This window comes from Solanum verrucosum, unplaced genomic scaffold (assembly GCF_900185275.1).
Source record: "Solanum verrucosum unplaced genomic scaffold, falcon-dt-bn FXZP01000022.1, whole genome shotgun sequence".
Lineage (NCBI taxonomy): Eukaryota > Viridiplantae > Streptophyta > Magnoliopsida > Solanales > Solanaceae > Solanum > Solanum verrucosum.
Genome location: NW_026020086.1, coordinates 4,176,116 through 4,187,501, shown reverse-complemented (window position 1 = coordinate 4,187,501; position 11,386 = coordinate 4,176,116). Strand labels below are relative to the sequence as shown.

Sequence of the window (11,386 nt, the reverse complement as noted above, 5' to 3'; positions counted from 1 at the left end):
TATTTGATACCTAATCTCAACAATCTTTTTTTCTTCTTTACTAAATTTAGGAAATGAAAGCTTGAAGATTGAGTTTTTGGTTAATAATTTTTAAAATTTTTTTTATTAAGGTTTGAAAAGGAAAGTAGTATGTTATGGGAGATTAATTAGTTTTTTGTTTTTTTTTTATTAAAAAAAGAGAATATTTGAAGTTAATTGAATAGAAGTTCGAGTTATGTTTGAACATGAAAATACAGTTGAGTTGATGATATTTTCATAATTTTGTTGATTAGGTGCACACTAAACTTCTTGCACTTTTGAAAGTAGCGAGTTTAGAATTATAAATAATTTATTGAATTATTCAAAAATTAAGTGATTAGATGGAAATTAGCACCATAATTAACATTGATGACAACGACTCTCTCTATTTTCCATCATGTTATTATTATTATTATTATTATTATTATAACGATGCAAGCAAGAAATAATTGATGCCAAGAACCAACATGAAATTAGAAGCATAGTTTTTATAATTAGAAACTTTTTTAATATTGGGTTCTATCAAATACGGATTCACGCTGGAAAGTCTTGGAGGGTAGTGACTCTGTACCTAGTAGGGTTCAAATTTGAGCGAAAAGTACTTACGATTCCATCACAATTCTCGTTGGTATTAATTAGAACCTCACAAGTTAGGATTATAGTAATCTATATCATCATAGAGTATAAATTGCAGACTGAAGAAAAATTGTTTGATTAGAATGATGATTAGACACATAAGTCAAAGAAGAAAACAAGTGGTGGATTTGGATTAGAAATAATTAGAGATTTTAGATTTGAGTTTGGAGAATGAAATCACATCCGATAGAAAATAGTTTATCCTACGATAAATTTTTGGATATGAATTTAGATTAGTTGACCCTAAAAAGGTACCAAATATTTAATGAAAAACAAAAGTAGAAATTATTTCTATCATTTTCTCCAATTTGTGTTATCAAGAAATGTCAACAACTAAGAGGAAGACCATGAGAAAACTAAAGAAACCTACAAATGGATTCAGTAGAGATAAAGATAGATCGAAGAAGTATTCAGAGATGTGATTAGACATGACATGACACAATTATAGCTTACTGAGGGCATGACCTTAAGTAGAAAATGTGAAGGACACAAATTAGGATAGAAGATTAGTAGGTAGGACTTAGGAGTGCATCTATAATAATTAGGAGTGTATTGTCTTGTTGCTCTTCCTAGTAGCCATAGTACTCTCGTAGTTTTTTGTTTGATTTATTTTACTATATGTTGTTTCGTGTAGTTCGATTATAAAATTATTGTTGTAGTACTGTTCTGCTGCTATCAATTGTTTTTATTAATTTTCTTTGTGTATTGTATTTTCATTACTTCTTTTTCTAATCTGTTTCTGTCTTGAGCAGAGGGTCTATCGGAAATTCGGAATGAACCTTTCTACCTCACCTTTTGAATTAGAGGTAAGATCTACTTACACTATCTTCTTCAGACCCATACTGTGGAACTGTACTGAATATGTTATTGTTATTTTTATTTTTTTAGTAGTATGGATGAATTATTGGATTAGATTGATGATTGGACACAAGCATCAAAATATGAGAAAACAAGTGAAGATTCCACATTCTAGCTTCAACAAATTTAGCAATGCATGTCTTCCAAAACATATGAAGTAAAGAAATACTTACCCATTCACTTTTGGGGGTGTTCTATTCGATATTCGATATTTGATATTTGTATTTGGGAGGATGATTTCAGATTCAAGGTGTGAGGTGACAGATATCTTGTGAAATTAGTCGAGCTGCGTAAAAGCTAGCTCATATTATAAAATAAATAAATAAAATTTGAACCTAACTCAAACAAGAGGGACCATTTTGTCATTTTCTACACTTTCTTTCCCATTACCACATTCAAAATCAAATCTTTTCTTGTTCTCATGTTTTCTTTTTCCCTCTAAACTTTACTTTCAAAATGTAGTAGTTAAAGTAGAGTTAAAACCAAGAAAAGAAAAAAAAATCAATGAAAAACATGATTATTAATTAAGAAGCACGTAAAGTGGGAAGTGAACAAGTAATATGGAACAGAGAGTGAGTAGTAGTATCACTTTATAATGTCAGCATTTTTGTTTCCTCCACAGATTATAATGAAATACTGAAAAGAGGAAAATGCTTTGGTTGTTTTGTTGATCTTGCTATTTTGTTGTTGTTGTTTTCCCTTCTATTCTACTTTGGTTACACTTCTTTTGAGACGAGGGTCTATCCGAAACAACCTTTCTACCCCATAAAGGTAGGAGTAAGGTCTGCAGACGTCCTATACCCTCCCAGACCCCACTTGTTGGATTATATTGAGTATGTTGTTGTTGTAATTGTATGGAAATGTGGGAACTTGAAATCTTGAATCTTATCTTTAGTTTGAGGTGGATGGGATTTTTGTTCTGTGCATTTGAATATTTATGGATATGTTGCAATGTTTAATATAATGGGGTTTTAAAGTTCGAGCAACTTGTTTCAAAAATTTCTTTTTTTGAGTCGAGGACCTATCGAAAACAGTCTTTCTAACCCACAAAGGTAGGGTTAAAGTTTGTATACACTCTACCTTTTCCAGATCCCAATTGTGGAATTACAGTGATTATGTTGTTGTTGTTTAAAGTTTGAATCTTTGAGATGTTTATAATATAGTTTTATGTATGGAAATGTAGGAACTTGAAATCTTGAATCTTGTCTTTAGTCAGAGGTGGATGAGATTTTTGTGTGCATTTGAATATTTAGTGTTATATTGAACGTTTAATGGGGTTTTAAAGTTTGAATCTTTGATTAGAAAAACTCATATTTGTACATATTTAGTAGATTTCCGAACACTTTACAAGATTTGAGTCAAAACTACTGGATTTTGCTGAACTCGTAACTTGAGAGTTGAGACTCATCTCCGCTCTTGATCTGTTGTCTCTACATTTCAGCAATGTTTGAGGATTTGGAGGAGGGAAGTTCGCGTAAAATGTCGGGTGTTTCAAGGGTAAAGTCAATGAATGTGGTTGATTCAGAAGCAAGGGCAATCCTTGTACCAGCTGTAAATCTAGTAGTACTCCTAGTAGGAAGAAGCAGTTCACGTCGAAATCTAACTGTTGTTTCAGACAATGCATCAGATTCTTCACTTGAAGGTTTGCAGACAAAGAGAAGATGTGCTTGGGTGACAACCAGTACTGGTATGTTATTGATTCTTCCCATTTAGAAGATCTGGTTTTCGATTTTAAAGTTCATGTTATCATGATGATGGCCGGTAGCTAGGTATTCATTATATGAGAACGTTCAAATCGTTATATATGAATATTCGAGCTGAATCTGGAGGGAGTTTAAGGTTTGTAGGGCTGCATGATTCAGGTATGCAACCTTGGTATGAACTATCACCCGGTTTTCTTGAACCAGGTGATAGTTCAGATAGGAAAAGAGAACAACTGATAGTTGGAATGTGAAACTCGCGAAAAAGTGATAATTCAGGTGTGTGTTTGACTATTATGTCAGAAAGTTGGTTCTCAGAAAACATCACCAGGTAGATATATCAGCTTGGTTTCGGAAAGCTAGATAGAATAGAACACTATGTATATTCCTTGTTATGTTGGAACCTTGAACTTTTAGTTTCTTATACTGCTTCTCTCTCCAATCAGATCGATCTTACGCGATTTTTCATGACGAAGAATGGGGAGTTCCGGTCCATGATGACAAGTAAGTTTCAAGATTGTTGTTCAGAGCATCCATTCACTGAATACAGATGGCTAATTCTTGTTGTATTTGTTTAGGAGATTATTTGAACTTCTTGTTCTTTGTGGAGCTTTGGCTGAACTCACATGGCCTTCCATCCTTAAAAGAAGACATATTCAGGTACTTGTATTCATATTTCACAGTAACAATGGGACGAGTAAAGGAAATCCTACAGGTTGGATTGCTCGTGTGCCTAGGAGACAAATCCTATTTGAAATGGATGGTGTAAGTTTGTCAAATGCTCGACAAACCACTAATACCTTAGTTCTTCGTCTTCCCATTCTACTCTTTTCTAGAGGCAAATTCGAAATTTGAAGTTTATGAGTTCCTACAATGATCTAAATTTGATATTACAATATAGAAAGTCTTTCTCGTTAACAAGGTGAAATATTTCTTGATGCAGAGAAGTATTTGCAGATTTTGATCCTGTAGCAGTGTCGAAATTGAACGAAAAGAAGATTTTAGCACCTGGAAGTACAGCATGTTCACTACTATCAGAGCTTAAACTGCGAGCAGTCATTGAAAATGCCCGTCAAGTGTCGAAGGTATATCCTTTGCTCTTATTCAGTTAGCTTTAGCAAATGCCTACCTCGACTGTATTTGCATTTGATATGGCATTTGCGTCTAACTCAACCCTAAAAGCTAGCTCTTGAGGGGAGAATTCACTACACGTGATCTTACTTTCTTGTTAACTGGAGGAGCAGCCGGGTGCACTAAGGGTCTATTATACGTAGCCTAATCCTGCAAGAGACTGTTTCCACAGCTCGAACTTGTGACCTCATGGTCACATCAACTCTACCACCAGTTACGCCAAGGCTCCCCTTCGTCTTACCTTCTTGTTAATCACTAACTTGAAACTATTGTGTATGAAGTGAAGTTCCACATCTAGCTATTAAAGTATTTCAATAGTCATTGCAACTAAATTTGTGCTGGTTTTTGCTTATGTCAGATAACAGCTGAATTTGGTTCATTTGACAAGTATATCTGGAGCTTTGTGAACCAACAGCCTATACTTGGCAGATTCCGATATCCTCATCAAGTTCCGGTAAAGACCTCAAAATCGGACGTTATTAGTAAGGACCTAGTTCGGAGAGGTTTCCGTGGCGTGGGACCCACTGTTGTCTATTCCTTCATGCAAGTTGCTGGTATAACAAATGATCATCTTATCATCTGCTTCAGATTTCAAGTCTGTTTAGCAGCTACTGAAGGAAAACAGAAGGATCTAAATGTGTAGATCAATCATTGACCTGAGTCTCTCATTTGGTGTGATCGTATCGTTGAGCATTTTAACGATCCAATTCACTTGTATCATCTCGTTATCGTCTAAGCTCACACAGATTAGTAGCAGAACTCATTGTGTACAGAGACGAGGACGATTTCTATGCATTATAGATGCTTAGGTTTGTAGATTATTGTTAGTACAAGATCAAAATTGAGTGAAGTGGTGGTAATTTTTTTGTTGTATATAGTGGTGTAGTGTTATTGTTACAACTTCAAAAGCTACCATCTTAAACATTTCCCTGAATCAGAAAGTAGGACATTCTCACCACCCGTGGGATTACACTGGGTATGTTGTTATTGTTCTAGAAAGGTCCCAACTCTCTAAAAGTAGTCACCTCTCAAGTGGTAAGGACTCAGCATGTGAAAAGTGTGAGTTAGGTGCACGTCAAGGGTTTTTGGTTCCAGCGGTACGAAGGTAGACCTGATAGACCCATGACTTAAACTAAAAACATTACAAAGTAGTTCGAATAAAGAAAACAAGAAGACTGAAGAAGCCAACAAAATACTAAAGAAAGCATACTAAAAAAAAGGAACAATTTATATGCTAAATTGATTCATGTCCAACCTAAGTTCTCCTAAAACTTGCTAATAAATAGAAGAAACAGATGCAAATGGACAAACATCACAATATGTTCCTCTTAAGTTCTATTATTTTGCTCCACAATAATGTACATAACTGAGTATAGACTATCTATATATTGGAGGACTATAAAAAAAGGTACACTCTTCTAAATTTCTACAAGAAAGCCCTATAAAGAAAAACTAATAAATGCAAGAAAAAAAAATCAAAGCAGCTAAACAATTTTAGCAAGGCTTTATTTCAAATCCAATACTCAACAGTGTTCGAGCCGATTCCATTGCTTTTTCTCCTCCAACATCCAATTTCTCACCTGTCAACTCACCTTCTTTATCCACGGACCATTGTGTGGTCGATTTTTGATGTTGTAGCGGTTCAGGTTTCTTAGAATGCATATTGGTTACGGAAGCAGGGGCAGTAGCAGCAATGAGAGGTGCACTCGGTGGACCATGACGTTTTTTGGGTACGGGCATGTCATGATCGTGTACTCCCTTGTATGTTATTGTTAAAGCACTTGTGGTATCTACAACCCTCTCAATGTGCTTTCGAACAGGACATCCAGCTGATGTACAGCGATAGTAGTTCCTAAAGGTCATCCAGGAAACAACTCAGGACAGAACAGGAGAACGAAAGAAGCAAAATGAAGTATACTTTTGACCAAGATATGACTTAAAACGTAAAGTAGATAAAAACAAGTAATATGTGAGAACAGTTGTCAATATGTAAATATTGGAATAAACCTACATTTAGAAATCGGTTTACATATGAATGAAAGTACAACCTACTTAATTGTCTGCTCGGAAGAGAACGTTACCAAGCTAGAATATGCCGTTTCACAAGTTGTTTTCTTTGTTTGCCTCAAGGCTTGGCATGTCCATAACCTTTTACATAGGACCATTCTTTCTTTTTTATTTCCAAAAATTGGTGATAGGGGAAGGGAAAATGGTGGAGGGGATTACAAGGTTGGAATCGGACCCTCACCAACAAGGTGAAAGTTCAGGTAGTCAACCAACTAAGCTACTAAGATTTCCCGAGGGGAATTTACATAGGACCATACATATTGATGTTGAATCAAAAGAAATTTTAACTTGAAACGGAAAACTAGCAGGAATTATTTACCTGAAGAATACCAAAGTCTTAACAGAACAGAATAGGGTGTAAAGATGAATGACACTCTCATCCATAGCATTTAACAACTATGTTGCTCGGAGTCTCCAAAAATGCTGCTGCACCCATGTTGGATTTTCTGAAAACGCACTACTTTTGGAGTATCCCTCATGCATCCATCGACATTTTTGAAGAGTCCGAGCAACTTAGTTTAACAGAGCAGAATAGGGTGCATGAAGAATAGAACTCTCATCCATCAGCACAATCCAAACAAAAGGAAACAAAGCGGAGAAAATAGAAAAAACTCCAGTATGATTCAAGAAATGTGTTTAATGTGGCATAACTCCCTTCCAGCTCTTAGAATTTCAGCGTAAGGCAGGCAGAGCAATCAAATGATTTATCAAGTGTACGGCATAAAATAATACAGTACCTTGGATGGGGATTTCCCTTCACCATTTTTTGTCCATACTTTCGCCATCTGTAGCCATCACTTGAGATTCCTACATCACAAGCAGCATGCACCACAAGTTTGGGTTTCTTTCCAGGTTTAGAAACAGATTCAGAACAGTTTGCATCACTTTTCCTCGACCTGGAAATCATAGGTGAGAACTGAGATAAATCATATGGTTTTGGACACAAGTAAGATGAAAAGCAGAAAAATGAAATAACTAAAATTGAATACAAACTTGCCTCTTCTTTTGTCCAGGCTCGTCACTATGCTCCTCTTTAATAGTGATTTCAGTGTCAGTGTCAGTGTCAGACCCACCGGAATCCTGATTTGCTGTCTCAGCAATTGGTAAACTTTCTTGCAAATTTTCTTTTAAGGAGGATACTACGGTCTCACTAGGATTTCTACTTGGATGAGCTATTATACTTTTGCCATTGGTAGGTGAAGACAATACTGCAGACTTGCTTTCCCTTGAGCTATTTACTATTGGGGGTGGATCATGATTGTGTTGACTTCTATAAATAATCTCCATAACACGATTAGTGTGATCAGAGCACTCAATCTTCTTGGCACAACACTCAGAATGAGTGCATCGGTAATAACTCCGAGAACCTTGAGGACTTTTAACTTGCTTTTGACCATACTTCCGCCAATTGTACCCATCGCGAGTTGGTGTCTTTAGAACTGGTATAAGAGGTAGAACCTGGGTGTCGGAACTCTGCTTAACCACTTCTCCTGTGCTACAATTTACTGCTGCTGATGATCGTCTTTCTGCTAGAGTTGCGCTTGGCACTGATGAAATGGACTGTGCAACGGATATAGAGGACAGCTCCAATGAGGATGCGGCATCAGGCACACGTCGCTGATGTTCTGTTCGTGTTTGAGCACTCAAAGTTCCAGGCTTTGTAACACTAATTCTATCCTGCATACAACATGAAATGACTCATTTGTTGTCAACCCATCCCACAAATATACATATCCAGTTCCAGCAATTGTCTGAATTAACTTTTTAGTAAAAAGTATAACATTGTTTTTTTGACAAAGGTAACAGTTTTGTGTACTAATATTTAGCACTAAAGGCTGGGATCCCAAATTATAACATTATTATAAACAGAAAAGCCGAAACCAGATACTCTGGAAAACGTAATGTATTAACCTACAAACATAATTTGACTATTAATTATTTATAGCATCACGTCAAAAATAATGTTGCAATATGAGATATTATGAATTAGAGTGGCAATGTGATGGTCACCATATGACACTTGTTAAGGTTTCTTACCTTTGCTTTCAATTTATCCAAAACCAAAGGATCATGTTGATTCCTCACGGGGTACCTGCTACTTGAGTACTTTCCACCAACACGAGTACCGGGTAACTATAACCCTAAGGCTCAGACAGATGGGAAGACACCTACTGTTTTTTTTGAGCAAGTACTATTCAGATACATTGACACCTATGATTATTATAACAAGATAATTGAAAAACTAAAATATTAAAATACAATAACAACAACAACATAACCACTGTAATCCCATAAGTGGGGTCTGGGGAGGGTAGTGCGTATGCAGACCTTACCTCTACAATATAATAAGAATATGCTACCACTGTGAATCCACTCAAACGTCTCCCACATCTCGAAATAGATAAACTATCATATCAAAATAAAATATCAAGTCAAAAGAAAGAAATTGCATACCTTGATTTTTTTCGAGAAACCAAACGAGGGCAGTTCATATTCCACTGGTACTTCTGTCAGATTATTCAACACAATAATTACAGAATTTTCGTAGACAATTAAGCATGCATATACAACTCATGATCAAGTAGGAAACTCCCAAAAATGTAATACTTCAGCTGTGCTTTTGACCATTAATTCTGCATTTTACGCTTATATACGCATAAAACAGGAAATAAAAATCAAATGTATAGCACCAAGTGCGTGGCCTAGTAGTCAATGAAGATGTTAAGCATCCTAAGATCACAGGTTCAATTCCCAACATAGACAAAATACTACTACTTCCTTCATCCCAATTTATGCAATGCTATTAGACTTGATAGTTAACACGAAATTTAGAAAAGAAAAACTTTGGAAACACTCACTAAGGGTGAACATAGATATTAACCTTAAATTGTTACTAAATAATAAAAATGTGTCGTTTTCTTTGGAACTAACTAAAAAACGAAATCATGTCACATAAATTGTATTTTTTCCTCATATAATCTATCATTGGTGCACCAAATTACCTAATACGCTAGTGGAAGATAACAGATATCTCGTGGAATTAGTGGAGTCCGGTACACCACGATTATAAAAAAAACGGTTCAAATGTATAGAAACATGAGCTAATGAACATACCCAATTTTCTCAAAACAAAAAGGCAATACAACTAATTAAACAGCATTGAATAGTACCAGAAAGTTGGTAAGAGGGAGAGAACTCTGAATCGAATTCGGATTGGCTATCAATTTCAATTTGTAAGGATGATTCTACATTAGGATGAGCTAGGGTTTCTGAAATTAAAGCTTCCGTCTTTGATTCTCGTAAACTCTCAGCTCCACTGCTAGCACCAGTTACTCCGTCGTCGTCGTTGTGTACGAAGGAATTTTCGATTTTGTCTTCTTTTAGATTTGAATTTTTGAGTGCAGCTGATTTGGAGCTCTCGTTTTCGTCATCCATGGCGGATTCCGATGAACACACAGTGAGTGTGTTTGTGTGTGTGAAAAATGAATTAAGAGGAAGAAAGAAGGTAAAGGTATTTTAGAGTGATTTTTTTGTTTTTATTTTATTTGTCTTTTAACTTTTCCTTTTTACATAATTGTTTATTTATGTGTATTTTGGTCCTTTAAATATAGTACTTGAACATTTTTAGTTTCTTTAAGTTTATTAAAGTAGAGCAAATATGAATTTTAAAATTAATAATGACTATTAGAAAAATATTATTAAAAATATGGCGAAAATCTACTGAATAATTGTTGGATTCACGGAAGAATAGTTTAACTTAATTGGTTTGATCTCGAGTAATAGTAGCATCATTATTCTCATAGTTTTCTTCAATCTTTTTATCAATGTTATTTTATGTGCTTCAGTTATCGTGTTATTTGATTATTGTTATTGTTCTTTTTCTTTGGATGCTCTTGTAATGCTTTCCTTATGATTTAATATTTCCTCTTTAATTTTGTAATTTTTATTTTTTATTAGCTTTGCTACGTGTAATATCGATTATTAAGGCTTTCTCAAAAATAACTTTTCTATCTCCATAAAATATAAGTAAGATTTATATGCATTTTACCCTTTTCAAAGTCCTATTTGTAAGACTATGTTGAACAAGTTGTTGTCATAAAAACTAATCACTCTCGATTTTTTTTTACCCAAGAAAAAAACCAACTTTGATCGTTTAAATATTCAAAAAAAATATTTTTAGTATAACGAATCATATTTGATCGATTATTTAAAAATAATAAATTATTTCAAGGAGCTCGATCAAAACTCTAGTCATTTTTTAAAAAATAAACCAATCGATCAAAGAACCAATCAAATAATAACATGGAGTATTTTTATTATATTTATAGTACTAAAAACTAAAGTGTTGAGACATTTGGTACGTTTGATTGGGGAATAAGTTATTTTGGAAGTAATTATCTTATAATTGTTATCTACGCTTAATATAGAATGAAAATAGCATTATAGTGTACTAGATATCTATTTAGTATAATTGACAAGTAAAAATGAACGAATAAAAATATTTATTTTAATATTTTTAATTGTTATAAAATCATATAGCATAATATAACATGATTAAACATTCCAATAAAAATATGATAGTATAATTTTAATATAGATGGTAATTATTATAAAGAGACTCGACTAAATTATTTTCTCCCTTTCTCATGAACTTGTTTTTTATTAGGATTATTTCATTTCTTGATTTTCTCGATTGACTGATTTTTTAATTGAGAACATTCCTTTTTGCAGCAAAACCGAAAAAATTCTCATATTCTCACAATTTAAGTAAATGTAAGATATAATTTATTTGATTTTTATAGTTTTGGAAGTAATGTTGTTGTTAGATCCCTTTTAATATATATATATATATATATATATATATATATATAAAGTTAGTAGCCGCAGAAATCATTCAAACAAAGAAGTTAACTTGATGAAAGACACCGGTAATTGCCTAACATATATATAATTATACATATAAAATACATTCACAC

At 34.0% G+C, this 11,386-nt stretch overlaps 2 protein-coding genes across 2 annotated transcripts; one reads left to right on the top strand and one right to left on the bottom strand.

The window, feature by feature from the left end:
- The first annotated feature begins 977 nt into the window (after positions 1-977).
- Positions 978-4,986, top strand: LOC125824680 (uncharacterized). The gene is given in 7 exon segments (XM_049504071.1): positions 978-1,072; positions 3,062-3,112; positions 3,114-3,199; positions 3,659-3,716; positions 3,791-3,894; positions 4,158-4,297; positions 4,702-4,986. Coding segments are annotated over 7 exon segments (819 nt in total).
- A 677-nt stretch (positions 4,987-5,663) lies between these two features.
- Positions 5,664-9,876, bottom strand: LOC125824331 (probable WRKY transcription factor 32). Its single transcript, XM_049503685.1, has 5 exons — positions 9,581-9,876; positions 8,865-8,917; positions 7,408-8,087; positions 7,148-7,306; positions 5,664-6,195 (listed from the first exon to the last, which is right to left on the bottom strand). Exons 1-5 carry the CDS (start codon positions 9,843-9,845, stop codon positions 5,838-5,840), a joined length of 1,515 nt encoding a protein of 504 aa, XP_049359642.1. The 5' UTR covers positions 9,846-9,876; the 3' UTR covers positions 5,664-5,837.
- Between the last annotated feature and the right edge of the window lie 1,510 nt (positions 9,877-11,386).

Excerpts from the sequence above, each read along its gene's own strand:
- LOC125824331 (XM_049503685.1), bottom strand. The coding sequence starts at position 9,845 with ATGGATGACGAAAACGAGAGCTCCAAATCAGCTGCACTCAAAAATTCA. Across the intron at positions 8,918-9,580 it reads TCCCTCTTACCAACTTTCTG|AAGTACCAGTGGAATATGAA; the intron begins GTACTATTCAAT and ends ATAATCTGACAG. Across the intron at positions 8,088-8,864 it reads GTTTCTCGAAAAAAATCAAG|GATAGAATTAGTGTTACAAA; the intron begins GTATGCAATTTC and ends TGTTGTATGCAG.